This window comes from Copadichromis virginalis, linkage group LG8, assembly GCF_057382275.1.
Source record: "Copadichromis virginalis isolate Kocher_CV1m ecotype Utaka linkage group LG8, C_Virginalis_male_GT1.1, whole genome shotgun sequence".
In the NCBI taxonomy this organism is placed as follows: domain Eukaryota; kingdom Metazoa; phylum Chordata; class Actinopteri; order Cichliformes; family Cichlidae; genus Copadichromis; species Copadichromis virginalis.
The window spans coordinates 12224295-12240512 of NC_140625.1; the positions used below are offsets into that span (position 1 = coordinate 12224295).

General features: G+C 42.7%; 1 protein-coding gene across 1 annotated transcript; it reads right to left on the bottom strand.

Moving 5' to 3' along the window:
* Positions 1-1774: 1774 nt before the first annotated feature.
* fscn2b (fascin actin-bundling protein 2b, retinal) lies at positions 1775-11987 on the bottom strand. Its single transcript, XM_085465801.1, has 6 exons — positions 11895-11987; positions 11047-11773; positions 5290-5446; positions 4866-4987; positions 4598-4765; positions 1775-4478 (listed from the first exon to the last, which is right to left on the bottom strand). The coding sequence occupies exons 1-6, from the start codon at positions 11985-11987 to the stop codon at positions 4273-4275; spliced, it is 1473 nt and encodes a 490-aa protein (XP_085321927.1). The 3' UTR covers positions 1775-4272.
* Between the last annotated feature and the right edge of the window lie 4231 nt (positions 11988-16218).

The window sequence follows — 16218 nt, forward strand, 5'->3', positions numbered from 1 at the left end:
GTATAATGATTATTCTGTTACAGTTTGAAGTCTTGAAACTAACATGCAGAAATAGCTTCTGCATGAAGTTGAATAAATGCCTCCAGATTGTTTGAAGTATAAAGTAGATTACAGGATTGTATTTGTCATGTTGTTGCATCGCATTCTAAACATATGTAACTCACTGAATCCTTTTTACTTAACAGCCATTGTCCCTTAAAGGTCTGGCTCAGACTCACAACTTAAGCAACACTCTGCGGGTTATTGTCTCATAAGTACAGCAAGCCGACTGATTAAAGTGTGAGCCTGCTGAGGTTCTAGGTTCAGAACTGGATTAGTGACTTAAATATCCTGGAAATAATGGGCTTGATCACTTAGAGTCATGATAGAAAGAAAATCTACCCTATTTCAATTACAACATTTCATGTATGAGGATATAATACAAATAATTTAGTCGTAAGGAGGTCTCACAATTAGATAAATACAAACATAAATGATCAACAACACATGACATATTACTCTGCGTCCATATTTATTCAACAAAAACTCAAAAGCCAAAAAGAACCACCGTAACTGATAATTAGCAAATGTGAGCAGCTCTATAAAAGCAGATATTTTGGTGATTTGCAGGTCTGTGTTAACACAATGCCAATAATTAAAGACATCAGCAGTGATCTTACAGAAGCAGTAGTTGCTGCCCATCAATCTGGGAAGGATTACAAGATTGAAGTTCATCATCCTAAAGTGAGGAAGATTATTCAATATCATTCAGGACAATCTTCCAAGGGGAGGATGTCCCAGCAAATTCACCCCAAGGTCAGACCATTCAGTGTTCAGAGAAATGGAAGAAACCAAGACCAAGTTGCATTTGAACAAACCACAAGACAATAGAAACAATATCCTTTGGGCAGATAAAACCAAACTAAAGATGTTTGGCCACAATGCATGATACCACGTGGAGAATACCAAACACAGCATAGCAGCACAAACACCTCTTAACAACTGTTAAGCACGGCGGTGGAGGGGTAATGATTTGGGCTTGTTTTGCAGCCACAGTAGCTGCGCACCCTGCAGTCACTGAGTCGACCATGAACTCCTCTGAATGCCAAAATATTCTAGAGTCAAATGTGAGGTCCTGTCTGACAGCTAAAGCTTGGCTGCTCATGCAACAGGACACTCATCCCAAGCATGGCAGCAAATCTACAAGAGAAAGGCTGAAAGAAAACAAGGTGTTACAGTGGCCCAGTTAAAAGTCCAGACCTGAACCTGAGCAAAGTGCTGAGGGCCATAACAGAGCTGTGCATGAATAAATATCTGCAAACCTTAATCAATGAAGCAATGCTGTAAAGAAGAGAGAACAAAAATTCCTTCTTAACAGTGTGAGAGAGTGATAAAGTCACACAGAAAACGATGCATTCAAGTTATTGCTGTTAAAGGAAATTCTACGTGGGCTGCTCTTTCACACTCTGCATCCGCATGTTGGCTCAGTTCTGTTAAATAAATAATGACACAGTTAAATATGTCATGTGTTGTTGTTCAGCTCAGGTTTAAGCCCTGGCGTGGACTGGATATTTTCTCATTATGGCCACATATAAACCTAGGAATTGAAACAGCCTTTGCTTTCTTTTCACCATGACTTTAGATCTAATATACCAAGATTTTAAAAACAGATTTTACTACAGGGTTCAGTCTCAACATTGGATTCCAGTGCTAGTTTGGGTCCACTCTCTTTTATGAATGAGCACACTGACACATAAACAGAACATGAGAATTTATTTGCTTAATTTAGAGCAGAACATAGAAACAGTGACAGCGGTCAGTAGCTTGGGCAGTCTTGCCAGGACTTTTTCATTCTTGTCAAAATAACAATCACTGTTATTAAGAAGGGACTGAAAAAGAGCGAGAAGGACATTTAGGAGGAGAAAGCCAGTAAGCACCTGACAAATGTGCCATAATTTCAGCAACCATTGCTGCTGCTGAAACTGATGGTATTTTCTGCTGCCATCATGGTGTGATGTGCGAAAGCTGATAGCGTCAACACGCCTAAAGCAGCAGCAGGTGAGTTCTGTTCCTTGCTGCTAAACTCTTTCACTATGACAGCCAAGGTGCATCCAAAAACAGCACCGGCTTTGAGAATAGCAGGTGATGATGAAGAACAAAATTGCTAAATTTGATCCAACAAAATGTAAATGATTTTAACAGCAAACGCAAGAGCTGATTATAAGACATTCAACAGTTTAACCCCTTGAAATCTTGAAATCGCCAAAAGATGAATCTCTCAAGAAAACATTGCAGTTTTTCAGCTTAATAAAGAAAAACAAAAGTCGACTTTCTGACTTTTATACATTCTGTCTCTCAGGCCACAATATCAAACGTCAGTGGTAAACTTGATTATAGACTGACCAGCCACTTTATTAGGTATACCTTGCTAGTACTGGGTTATGGTACCCTTGGATTGTTTTTATAGCTTTGTAGCAAAGATTCAGCAAGGTGCTGGTCCATAGTTACATGATAGCATCACACACTTGCTGCAGATATGCAGGTTGCACATCCATGATGTGAATCTGCCATTCCACCACATCCTAAAGGTGTTATATTGAATTGAGATCTGGGGACCATACAGTGAAGTCATTCAATATTCAAGAAACTAGTGACGTGGTGCAGAGGCAGCCACCACCACCAGCAGTCTGAACCACTGATACAGGAGAATTCAAGACTCATCAAACCAGGCCACATTTTTCAGGTCTTCAGTTGTTCAATTTTGGTGAGCCCTTCTGCGTTATAGCTTCAGTTTCTGGTTTGTAGGTGACAGGAGTGGCACCCAGTGTGGTCTTCTGCTGCTGTAGTACATCTGCTTCACCATGTGAGGTGTTCAGAGATGCCCTTCTGCATACCTTGTTTGTAAAGAGTTGGTTATTTCTGTTTCCTATGAGTTTCTCCTCTGATCTATGACATCAATGAGGCATTTTCATCCAGAGAACTGGTGCACACTGAATATTTTCTGGATAGTAGTGTCAAAATATCCCAGCATATCAGCAGCTTCTGAAGTACCACCTTGTCTGGCACTGACAACCATATAACGTTCAAAGTAGCTTCAATTACCTTTCTTTATTATTCTGATACTGAGTTTGAACTTTAGCAGGTTGTCTAGTGTGCCCAAAAGCACTGAGTTTCTGCCATGTGATTGACTGATTAGGTCATTTTCTGCCAACTGTTGGTCTTTCACCTCATCAGGCCCCAATCAACCGACTTCTTCAAAACACACACATGCTAAGTGCAGTTTTTGACTTCTTGATTTCAGCTATTTAGCACTTGATCAGATGTACCTAATGATGTGGCTGGCAAGTGTATATTGAGTGAGTTCATAATTCCCTGCTAACACAGAAGAAGTTGCATGTAGATAATAAGCTTCCAGCTGCATTGTTTCCATGTAGTCAGAACGAAATAATGTCCATCATAAATCCACAAGGAACACTTTGAAATTGGTCATAGTGTTATTAACTCCTATGGCACGCTCACATGATGTAGTACTGCTAATTTTGTGACATTAATGGGAAGGAAGCATATTTTCAGCTTTTTATGATATTCCTGGTTCCTTTATTTTCATAAAACAATCTTTACCTAAACAAAATAATGCAAGATATGCATTTTTAAAAATCTCTGTGTTCACAAAAGAAAAAGAAAACACACTCCAAGTACGAGTCTCGGGTACAGTCTTTCTCTGTTTCTACAGGCAGCTATTTGAAACCTTGTCACTCTCGTCTCCTAATAACCTCAGTCAGTAGTACCATGCATGACTTCACCCACCTAGAGGGTGACATCACTTCTAATGGTGACTGCGTCTGCCTCAAATGGCACCCTGTGTCACTTGACCTAATGAGTGAACGGTACCATTACATGCCCACACTACAACTTTACTGGCTTGCTCATGTAATACTTGTTTTTAGTGGTTAAAAGGCAAAAAAGATATAGATGGAATGATGAATATACATAAAAGGATGTCATGTCATGTTACGTTATGTCATACTAATAACTAAATCTGTGAAAACATGAAGTGTTCATTAACACTAATTGTTAAAATCCTCACTCAAAACACTGTTCACTTCATTGAGATTCTCTTGGCCTAATATATACATATGCAGTCCTCTCTTTGTTCACCTAGCTATGTGAGCCTCTCTCAATAATGCTCTTTGCAAAAGGAAAAAGAATAACAGTGATTTAGATTCACATTAAGCACTTAATGCCAACAATGAGATGAGCTAGGACTCAGGTTTGGACTAATATTGGTTTGTATTAATACTCCCAGAGGGCTGAGCTGCTCAGGCAGAGTCCATCTCCCTTAAGAGTGCCTCCCTGGTCTCCACGCAGGTATTTGCCATTCTTGCCACGGATGGCGAGACGGCCGTGCTCAAGGAGCTCCAGAGTGAAATCCTCAGGGGCCTCGCCATCTGAACACACCAGCCCGGCACTGTTAACGTACCAGAACCGGCCATCAGCACCTGCAGGGGTTTAAAGTAAATACACCAAAGTCAGACAGAGTAGACAAATTGCAGTAAACAAGCAAATTAGAGGAAAACTAAGCAACCTGGCTTTATGTATGTTTGATGTATGTGCTGACCTTTAATATGGTAGGCTCCATTGCTGAATTGCACAGTGAAAATGTCATAGACAGATCTGCTGGCATCCAGTGTGTTCGAGTTTCTGTGGTGGCAGATGAATCCATTCTCTCCTCTAAGGATAAGCATGGGTCGGTTGATGAGTTTCAGAGTGAACTGTTCATCATCCCCTGGCAAAAGTCAACATAGTAATGATCAGAAAAAAGAGAGGTAAGAGCCACCTCTTAATTACCAAAGAAAGGGGTTATAATATAAAGGAGTGTCCCCTACCGATGGAGTCACTGACAGCGACTAACTGGCCGTTTTTCTTGGTACAGATGTATTTGCCATTGCTGGCTTTTAGTGCCACCTTGTGGCCAAGCCACTCCACTGAGAACATGGTGTTTGCTGACCTGTGGTGGAAAAGATTTCACACTTTTTTGAAGTTCGGTGTTTTGGATAATGTGTAAAATAAAACGAAAATTGCCTAAATTTGCTGGGATCATTCCTTCATAACAGTTATTTATCATTCTATGTGATTCACCTGTTTGCTATCTCATGCACTCATTTGACCATCCCTCTTATGTTAACCCTTGCATCTTAATTATCAGTTGCAATGAGTCAAATTTATGTAATGTAAAATGTCCAACTGACTCATTTTCAATGATAAATTCATTAATTTTTCTCTATACAACATATAAAAGTCTTCTCTTACAATTCAGTTGCAGTACACTGGACGCCTCCATGAGCCACCAGAGCCCAGCAGTTCCCTTGGCTGGTGCGGAACGTACACTTCTTGGTTTCCTTGTCAATCTCCATCTGAAACGTCTCCATGTCTGTCTCATCTTCCTGATTGGCTGCAAGGCTCACTCCTGGGAGAGACGAAATAAACACATGCTGTCACTGTTACTTTGCTTTAAGCTGGAAAATGTGAGGTGTTTTTAGTGTTATAGAAACACTGTGATTAAAAATGAAGTCGCACTGATTTGTTTAGCTTGGTCTACAAAAGATCTTGTAATTATATCTGATCCTGTTATTTTTTAAAAATCTTTTAAACTGCACTCTTTATCCCACGTGTCGTCCTCGAATATCTTCCTGAGGGTAAATACATTTTCAGTGATTGCAGCTCTGGATGCAGTTATGAAAAGAGCATACAGGAAATGGAGAAACAAAATAATTATGCCAAGGCAGGAAGATGCTTCTTAAAGTGAAAGTGTTATCAGCTGTTTTAGAGACACAACACTCTCACCGTGAGGCTTTGTGTTGATTACACCAAGACCACTTAACACCTGAACAAAAATCTCACTTGTGACTGAAAAACACTTTATTAAAATCTCTATTATTATTTTAGTATTTCTATTATTTACACGTGAAACAGAAACAGCTGTGACAAACTCTTACTTGGGTACTTTGTCTTCTAGGTTCAAAGGCAAACAGGCTTTACAATTAATCCTCTGTTATTTACTGAATGTAACCCATTAGTTTTAAGTAGATAATTTGCTTCTTGTCTATACATATTTTAGTTATTTTGTTGATTGCCACATTTTAACACTGTCCTGAACGCAGAGAGGAAGACAATAGTTTGCCACAAACTGCAAGACAGCTTGCAGAGGGCTAAGCCTAAATTAGATGCATTCCCGAGTATTCTCAATACATTTTCCTAATCCTTTAACAACACTAATCTGCATGCCTCTTATCTCTTCCTGTTCTATTCCCTGGTCATCATTCTCCACCTTCATCCCTTCCCCGATCTTTTCCTGCGTACCCCCTGACCCCCCTCAAGCCCCACCTCCCACCCTCACCCCACCTTTGGCCCTGTCAGTCTGCCCTCCTCACAGCAGGGCTCTGATATAATCAGCTTTCGAGTGCTACCCGTCCAATCCCTCAATCCCCTCAATAAAAGAATAAAGGAAAAACAGGAAGAGACCAGAGGATTTTATGGTCCACACTTAGCAGGATGTGCAGATAATTACCAAAACCTCTCAAAACTCAAACTGAAGGAAGCACGGATGATAAAGCAGAGGGATAACATGGTAAAAATGCAAAAGAACCAATGGCACCGTTTAGTTATAAATAAACTACACTAGTGGGTTACAATAACTTGCTAGGGTCCATAATGAGTATCTATGCTTAGACCTCTGAGGGTATAAGGTCCAGCTTTTTTAACTGTTCCCAGAATTTGATCTAATGTGTGCTTTCAGTTCCTGTGGTCCTTTTCTTTGGAACAAGCTTCCCCCTGACCTGAGGTCAAATAGAACTGTATCTACATGCAAAAGAGGAAAACAAGAGGAAATAAGTCAGACTACACTAGAAGTGTCTTTGATACTAACCACTGTGGGTTAGTATGTAACATGCATGCACAAATTAATGTTTGACACTGAATTTTCCACCTAGGACCATGTTGTACATTGTCACTGAATGAGTTACTAATTTGCTGAGCTGTTAACCTTGTGAAGCAATGGCTTGAATCTGAGACAAGGAGCATAGCAATGACTGATTCTCTTCCAACTCTTAAGAAGACACATAAGATAGTACAAGAGTTCTACTTTACCCCGTTAACTCATTTCGTGGTAGTATCAGCCACCTCAAAAATGATCCCTTTAACTGCTAGCTGCCTGCTCAACTAATTTGAGTCACAGAACTGTAACTCTGTTTATTGTATTGGTGTTTTTGGGGCCTGCTCTAAGATTACTTGTACAAATAGGCTGTGCAATTTTTTTTGCCCCATTAGGTGAACAAAATTCAATTATTTTATTTGTAAATGGCCTGTATTTATATAGCGCTTTTCTAGTCCCTAAGGACCCCAAAGCGCTTTACATATCCAGTCATCCACCCATTCACACACACATTCACACACTGGTGATGGTAAGCTACATTGTAGCCACAGCCACCCTGGGGCGCACTGACAGAGGCGAGGCTGCCGGACACTGGCGCCACCAGGCCCTCTGACCACCACCAGTAGGCAACAGGTGAAGTGTCTTGCCCAAGGACACAACGACCGAGACTGTCCAAGCTGGGGCTCGAACCGGCAACCTTCCGATTACAAGGCGAACTCCCAACTCTTGAGCCACGATCGCCTGTATGTATGTAAGCACCAACTAGCAGCTGGCCGTGTTTGCACATTCAAACTGTGCTCTTTACTTATGTAGCTAGCTAACCAAGCTAGCTAGCATTAGCTGATAACTTGGTGCTTCACCCTCTCCTCAAATAAGCTAATAAGCTAACAAGCGTCTGTGTCCAAAAAAAACAAAAGGGCAGTGACCAAAATCTTAGGGCTGAGGTTTCAGCTGAGACTCCAGCCGTGGGTGAGGTCAGTAAGTTATAAAAAGAAAAATGTAGCAGTAGCAGTGAGTAGTTTGTAAGTGTTTGCTGCCAAGATGCTGTCATCTATGTAAACTATGGGTGACTGTGGTAAACTGCTAGCAACCAAAGCAATAACAAGGAGGTTTTTGTGCAGCAATGAATACGTCTTTGTGACCTTGTAACTGCTCATTATGATCAAGACATCAAGTGGTTAAAGGTTAATAATGGATGCATGTAAATAACTTTGGCATACTCCAAGACAGATAAACATTCAGCATGTGTGAGAGGCCCGATGACAAATTTTTTGTTGCTTCACTCTACAGCTAATTTCAAATCTCACTGTTGGAAGGAGAAAAGGGGGCTGACACGTGACAAAGATGTCATGGTTACTGAGCCACTGGGATGCTTTAATCACATCTTATTCACACCCGATAAACGTGGCATCATGAAGTCTTACAACTGGTGAAATTATCATTGATCTTAAGTGCATTTGAAGCATAATTTTTAGCCCTTCCACTCTTCAGCTATGCCTGGGGGCCTATCACTCCCATTCTCTCTCATCCCAACTCAATGTCATGCTTTGTCTACCTATTCCATGTGCCCATTTCACACTAATTCAACCCAGAAATGATCTTCACACAGGGCTCAGCTGGGACCTCACAGCTGCTATTTGATAGATGAGAGAAAGGGAGGCAGAGGAAGGAGAGAAGGATGAAGGAAGAGAAAGAAAAGAAGAACAGATAGGGAGGGAGATTAGATATACTGAAATCCAAGCCAGCAATCTGAGGATAAGAAGTGAGATGTTGTCATCAAACAATAAGCACAGCACACACATATCAGTACACTCTCAGGTGTATCTGGAGGACAAACAGGTAGATTCAGTAGTGCATTATTTTGGATCAGACCCCAGAACCAGCTCCACTTCCTGATGTTGTCTTACAGAGTCTGCAAGTGGAGCAGGCCTAACTAATCCATCAACGATAGATGGCTCTGGCGTCAATTATTAATGGTAAGCTGATGCTACTATCCCCATGTCCCTTATTTCTCTCTCTCTCTAAATTCTTCATCCTTTACAACTGCATTTCACTCCAATTATTTTTTCGGCTTATCTGTTACTGAGCTCTGCACGCCTGATCATGTATACGGTATGTGTGCTTTTATGTGTCTGTGGACCTGAAAAGTTTGTGAAAATTTGGACTGTCATCTCCTTTTCACATTCAGGGCAGAGCGGGCCCCTTGTGCCCGAGGAAACGTGATGAGAGGTTTGATAACAGATCTGTATGACACATTAAAACATGCACACTTGTAAACTATATACAAGGAAAAGCACAAACACACACTTGCTTCAGTGTTTGATGCTGGTTAAGAATTTATCTGATTCACTCACCTTCCACTGAAACCCTACAAAAAAAGCAATATGACCTGTCACAATGGCATAGCTTGCTAAATAGAGCATATTTACTCTGTCTTTGATTTTTCTTTCCAGTAGCATATAGAGGTTGACTCAGGCTGAGGTTAACAGGTTAGATTAACTGGTTAGAGCGGGATTCGGTGGGGGACAAGTTTTGGCCGCAGGTATGAGGAAGCTTGGGTTTCTGAAAGCAGACTCCCCTCCCACCCTTGCCTTCCAGGAACAGGGGCCAACTTCATCAATAATTCAACACACCTCATCTCACCACTCGCCGCAGTAGGATGGTATGGTAGTGAGTGGGCGAGTGTCTCAAAGAAAGATAAAGCTTTTGTTTGTGCGGGACAAGCGTAGGAAGGGGAAGGAGAGAACAGATACAAAGTATGCTGCAAAAAGTATCCTTGCATGCATGCATGTGATGTGCTACATATATGTGTTTAGGGTTTAACCATTTTCTTCCTTTCCCTTTAACCAATCAGTTTTCAATGCTTTGGTTCCTGCTTGCAGCCCCCACTGCTAACCAGGAACAATGAGTGGTGGGGAGATTCAATTACAGCACCCAGGCCTGAAGTAACTCAACCCTGCAGACAAGAATCTGCAGCCTGTGGATGGCTGTCATGACCAAGTATGCTGACAAGGACTGGGGGGTGTATGCTAATCTGCCCCAAATCCAGTTTCAAATCAGACCAGCAAGCCCTTTGGACCATCAGCAATTGAAACTCTGTGCAAGTCCCTCCTAATGCAAGTGCATTTGTAGTCACATGTAATGTAACCCTCACAATTATAGTTTTTGTAGTTTTTCTGCTGCGCTAAACAAAGCCTAATGTCGACGTCAATGAGGAGCAGGTGTAATCCATCAGTACAGTAGTGTGGTGTCATGCCTGCGCGCTGATCAAATAACTCCCCTCCAACAGCCCGATCACAAGACTGAAGAGTAAATACATAATACAGTATCAACAGAGCATTACTCTGCAGTATATTGGTTACAGGCAGCTGTTTCAGTAAGCTCAAGGGGTAAAAGCGTGTTAACAACATTGCCCAACAAAGCCAGAAGGTACATTTGAGAAGGATTGAGAAGGGATTTTCGAAAAGAGCTCTATTTGTAATAGATTATTTAGTGAAAGAAAATGAAAACAAAGGGCCCTTTTTCTGAACATTTCACAATGAGGTATCTGATATTTTAGGAGTATGGAACCATCTTTTTTATTCTTAATACATAAAAAGTGATTGCAAGTTGTTCTTGAGAAGTCTGCTTCTGTTATTCTCCTTGAAATGTATGCACATTAAGTCTGTTATTTAAATAAAATAACTTATTAGTTTAGGCTCGATACTGATGTAGGCCAGCGGCCATGAACACAAATGACGTGCTTGTCTCAGGTCTCAACGATGGGGCTGATAGTCTCCCATATCAGCCCCAGCAATCTTGTTTTCTTTGAGACATGCAGCCACGTACTGTGTTGTTGATGCAACTTGATGTGCAGACTACATTACCCATAATTACCATGCATCCCTTATCGGCTGTCAATTTCTCCTTCATTATGTATGCACATAGGTCTGTGTCTGTCAGCAAAAGCTTGTGTGACCACTCTCGATGGCACCTAAGGTCAGCCTTTGTCCATTTAATCAGACATGTGGGATTCTTTAGGGTACTAGCAAGCTGCCAGGGGAGCAATTTGTGTGTGTGTGTGTATTGCAAGGATTTAGGATAAAATCTAATTCGCTAGAATATCCTGTCCCTCTGATATTTCTGTGTTTTCCTACCTTGTCTTATGGAGACATATCGCCCATTGGCTGCTGTCAGAACTACTTGAGGGTGACTCTCCTCCAGGTCAAATAGTTCATCTTTGCCTGGTTTCGAACATCGTCCGGACCTCAGGGTCCCTGTAGGACCCATGGGAGACAAATACTTCCCCTCACAGTCTTTGAAGGCCAGCTTCCCACACTTCAGCTCCAACGTGTACGCTGTGGCCCTCCCGCTCTCCATTAGGAGCTTTCCATCATTGCCGAGGAACCGGCTGTCACAGGTCTTTAGGCAATACTTTCCTTCCTGGTAGACAAGGGTCAGGAGCGCTGCCACACCCCAGGGAATGTTCAGATGCACAGCAATTTCCCCATCCTCCATAGAGAGGTGGGCATAACGCTTACGGGCCACAGACAGCAGGTTAGCCTGGGGATGCAGAGCCAGGTGCACTGCCCACAGCTCTGCATCTGTGATCACCTGGGCAAAGCAGGACAGGTAGTCCCGAGAGCCGCCGAAGAAGCGGAGGTACTGCTCAGACTGCAGCGCCCAGCGGCCATCTGACTGAGCCACGATGAGGAAGCGACAGTCTGAATTGTGGCCATCTGCCTCACAGGTGACTTTGCCGTCCTTGTTGGAGGCCAGGTAGCGTCCCAGGTGACTGCGTAAATAGACCACCTGGCTGTCCTGGGAGTCCTGCTCTAAAGTCCATATCTGCTTTTTCTTCAGACTGGGAGCTGACGCATTCACCTAAGAAGCACGAAAAGGTATCACTTGAAAATCTTGCATATACTGATCCAACAGCAAAGCATCACCAGCAGAAATGCAAATCGACACCTTATAGTTTGTCACTCTTATTGTATTTTTATACCTTAAAGCCAAAGGACTCAGCAGTAAGGTAGCGACCCTCGTGATTGATCAGACCAAACTGCAGCTTCAAAGGACGGTTCCCATTTGTGGGCATTTTCACCTGTGGAATTGGAAGAGCAAGAAGAGAGAAGAGTGGAAAGGGAGAAACAAGTTAGCGATGAAGGGGGAAGAAACTTAATTTGAGGTAAAACTGAACACAGAAATAATGGAGGACTAGTGGGTTTTAAAAGTGGAATGGTAGGTGGTGATGTCACGAGGATGATGAAATATAAAAGTTGCAAAGGCAGGAAATCAATTCATTAAGGTACAGTATATAAAGCACTTCCAAGACCACAAATTCCTTCCCCCGCCCATGGCGTCATTACACATTTTTCCAGCCACAGCCTCCTAATTTACTTACTGTGGTTTTGTGGCTTTCCCTCTGCAGTTCCTACGGCTCTAATTCCAGCTCCCAGATTTAAGAGGCTTCTTTCACCGAGCGTCCTCTTGTAATTCTTTTTCTTTTTGCTCTTGCCGGCTCTCACATTCGGTTGATCGGGTCTCCCGGCTCGCCTCCACTGCCGCTACTATTCTCCCTAATCAGGTTAGAGGCAGCAAAGACTTGAGTCAACCTTGATCTCTCTTCAGTCCGGTGTCAACCCCTCTTTCTCTGTAGACTAATTTTGCTGTGGACTGCTTATCTCTGCTTCTACAGCCTACCCTCGCCCTCTCTCTCTTGTGCTGAACAGTGCTCTCTTGTCCGGCTTAACTCTTGTTCTTGCATGACTTGTTATTCACCCTGAAGGCTCAATCACTTGTTCCCCCCTCTTACTAAACTTCTCTGGGGTTTTGCATTTGCTCCTCCTTTGGCTGCTTTGCCAACTATCTTTAGATCAGTCACATCAAGTACTCTGACCTTCTTCTTCTTCACCTTCCTCGAAGTCTGGGGTTCCTTTTCTTTCTTTTCGTCAAAAAAAAAAAAAAATCAGGCACAGGTTTGATCAGCGAAGGATAACATCCTCCACAGTCATACTAATTTTATGGTAGAGGATTGAAGAAGTCCTTCACTCTTTCCCTAAACTTAAGCGGTCCATCGCAACTGAACTCAGCAACAAAAGGTGCTCGACTCTGTAATCTTAAGCCTCTCTCTGTCGCTTTTTCCTCCCATCCTCTCCTTCTCTCTCACCGCCTTTCTCTAACCTGCCATGTGTGTAATCCTGCCTTTCTCTGCCTCTGCACCTTATTCCGAGCTCAGCACTTCACCTTTTTCTGTGACGCATAAAGAGGAGCAAGTAGAAACAATGCAAACAAAATATACACACACACAGCCCCGTGTAACCAGAGCACTCCCTGTGCCTTTGGAGTAGTTGCCTGAGTGCAGCTCTCCTTACCTGGCCGTGCTCGGCTTTAGTTACACTCCTTCTCTGATTGCAAGCTCTCTGGGTCAGTCCTTGTGGGAACTATGTCTGAGAGGCAGGGGGAGTCGGACTTTACAACTGAATTTAGGAAAGGAGATGGCGGGCATTAGAAAGGCAACAATAACAAGCTAATCAACATATGGGGTTTTGAATGAATGTGTTTGTGTGTGTGTGGCATAAGCACCTGCAATTGTGTGTGTGTGTGCAATCAAGCTTGCCAATCAGCCTATTGTAAGTCTTCTTTGCGGAGTAAACAGACGTGTCTGTTCCCGAATCCATCTAATCCTCAACCCAATCATCCCAACCTGGCTAATCTACTGACACAACCCCTCCCCAGTCCCTTAACCCCCCCTCCACACACACACACACACACGCACGCACACTGCCCATTCTGCTTGTCAGTGCCTTTAAACGCACACATAGGTGCAATGACCCACAGCAACATACATGTCATCACTGCACACACAAACACATACACACAAAGGTCAGAGGAGGGTCTCAGGGTTCATAGTAAACACCACCCACCTAAAGATTTACTCTTCCTGACCCAGACTTGAACTACACTAAATGTAATGAACAATGCGCACTGCACACAAAATCACACGCTTGCAAACACACATGCTCTGAAGGACGCGGGTGGTGCAATTTTTCCCTTAAGCCTTTCTGGTGGTGACACAATGCAAAGCAGAAGCAAACATCTTAGAAAGAAATTAAAATAAGACTAATTTTTAGAATAATAAACAACTAAGCAAAAAACGAATTTACTATTTACTTTCACATCCACATTATACCACACACAGAGCTCTGTTGCTTAACCTATGGAGGACATCCCTTTTTTTGCACACAGTCCGATATAAACCCGCCAAAATCATTTTCAGTATTTGAGAGTTTTTTTGATTCAACAACTGAGACATTAAGGTGAAAAGCAATAGCAGAGAAAATAAGTTTGCAGTTCATTCTACAAATTCTATCTGGGTGCAAGCAATTGAAAATTTGATGGCGTCTTCTTAAACACACTCAATGATGTGGATAAAAATCACTTCTTAGAAATGTTCACCCTGCTCTTCATTGGATCTCTTGCTGCTAAAAAGCCTGCTGCAGCGTGCATGCACGTGCGTACATGTAATATTTTAATAAGAACAGAAAAATAACAGATATAACACACTTCCATCGTTAAAAATCATCATCAGTCGACCTTTTGCCCTTCTTCATTTGTCTTCAGTTCTGCCTAAAACGGGCAAACTGTACAAACACAGAGGCTGAGGGGGGAAGCGATGGGAGGGGGAGACAGACGTGCTGCTCACCAATCAAAAAAGCCATAAACTGTTATTGTTATCAGTGCTATTATTTTCATTACTATCACTATTATCACTAGTACTGTACTTCCTCCTCAGATGTATCCTATCCCACGCATCATTAGCTCACTCTCTGTGGCCCCTGGGGGCTGCGTCATCGTCTGCTGATGTGCCGCCGCTCCTGCTGCTGCTGTCGGCACGGTGATGCCTGTCCATAGCCCAACCAGATGTTTTTTTTTTCACCTCTTACTCTGGGACAGCGGCTGTGCCAGGTTCACCGTGGCAACCGTGGGATGGTGCTTTAGAAGCCATTACAGCGATCCTCTGATGACACTCAAATAGCTATCATTACACCTCCTCCAAGGAAACACAGTAAGGGAGGGAGGGCGGGAAAAGAGAGAGATGAAGCAGGGAAGGATGGAGGAGAGGAGCAAGGAGGGGAGGGAGTGGGAGAATCAGATGAAGAATAGGGGGGAGGAAGGGAGGAAACGAAAGGAAAGGAAAGGAAAGGAAGGAAGGCAGCGGGAGGTGGGTTAAGGATATCGGGAAATTACACAGGCAGGCATGGATGGGAAGAGTTAAAGACATACAAGGTGAATGGAAAAGTGGAGGAGCAGGAAAGAAGTGCTGGAGAGAGAGAATGGGGAATTCAAAATGACCGTTTCTGAGTTAACAGCCTCCAGCCTTTTTCTACCCTATTAAGTTCTATTCTGCCATTACTTGGGACTGCAGGGTGCTGCTGCATACCCCACAGTGTCCCCCCTGCTCTTACCCCATCCTAACAGGCACACAGCCACAAATACACAGTCACCCTTTGGTCGGTTTCCTCCTGCAGTCATCTCCACTTTTTTAAAAAATATCTATTTATCTGTTTATTTTTGTTTATCTCCAAGTCTTCCCCATTCTCCCCACTCTCGTGCTCAGTTCATTTCCAGAGGTTGTGAAGTGAATGAAAGAGAGATCAACTGGATCAGTCTTTAAGTCCACTGGTTGTCCTTGTTGTTTGTGCAAAGGCACACCAAAACAAGCTGTAAAGCTGCTGTTGCTGTTGTGCAACAACAGCATCAGCAACAACATACAGTTCTTTACTACCGTAAATCACCTGGCAGGAGGACCCAGTTTTCTATCAAATATTGGTGGGGTAGGGGGGTCTTTTACAGAGTTACCCACTTAAGAATAACTAAACGTACCTGCATTGCTTAGATTTAGATTTAACTCCTCCTCTGGCAGCTGAAAAAAATGAACTATTAAATCAGAATCTGTTTTTTGCAGCTGCCTGTTTTTCATGACAGGAACGCGGGAACAATAGGTGTAAATAACTCTTGAGAGTTCACTTCAACTTCAGAGACTGTAAAGGGAAAAAGGGCAGTTCTTTCAGTGCAAATGAACCAAATGTGCTCATTGTAGTTAATATGAAAGCTCAAGCGTCTTTATAGTAAAAATTTGCGCTCTCCATCCCATCTTGCGTCGTATCAGACTACCTGTGTCCACCTTTTTCTTCCCTGCTTCGCTTTTCTTTACACGCACTTCTGGGATGAGCAGTTCAGAAGGTCACGCAGTGGCTGAGTAGAAAGGTGGAAACCTTTGAAAACAATGTCAATATATGTCACATGTTGCAAATGAGTTTGCAATT

What these genes read in the sequence shown, in the direction of transcription:
- fscn2b (XM_085465801.1), bottom strand. Translation starts at nt 11,987, where the DNA reads ATGCCCACAAATGGGAACCGTCCTTTGAAGCTGCAGTTTGGTCTGATC. An exon ending in CAGTGTACTGCAACTGAATT is followed by an intron (nt 4,988 to 5,289) that starts GTAAGAGAAGAC and finishes TTTCCACCACAG; the next exon opens with GTCAGCAAACACCATGTTCT. An exon ending in TGGAGCCTACCATATTAAAG is followed by an intron (nt 4,479 to 4,597) that starts GTCAGCACATAC and finishes AAACCCCTGCAG; the next exon opens with GTGCTGATGGCCGGTTCTGG.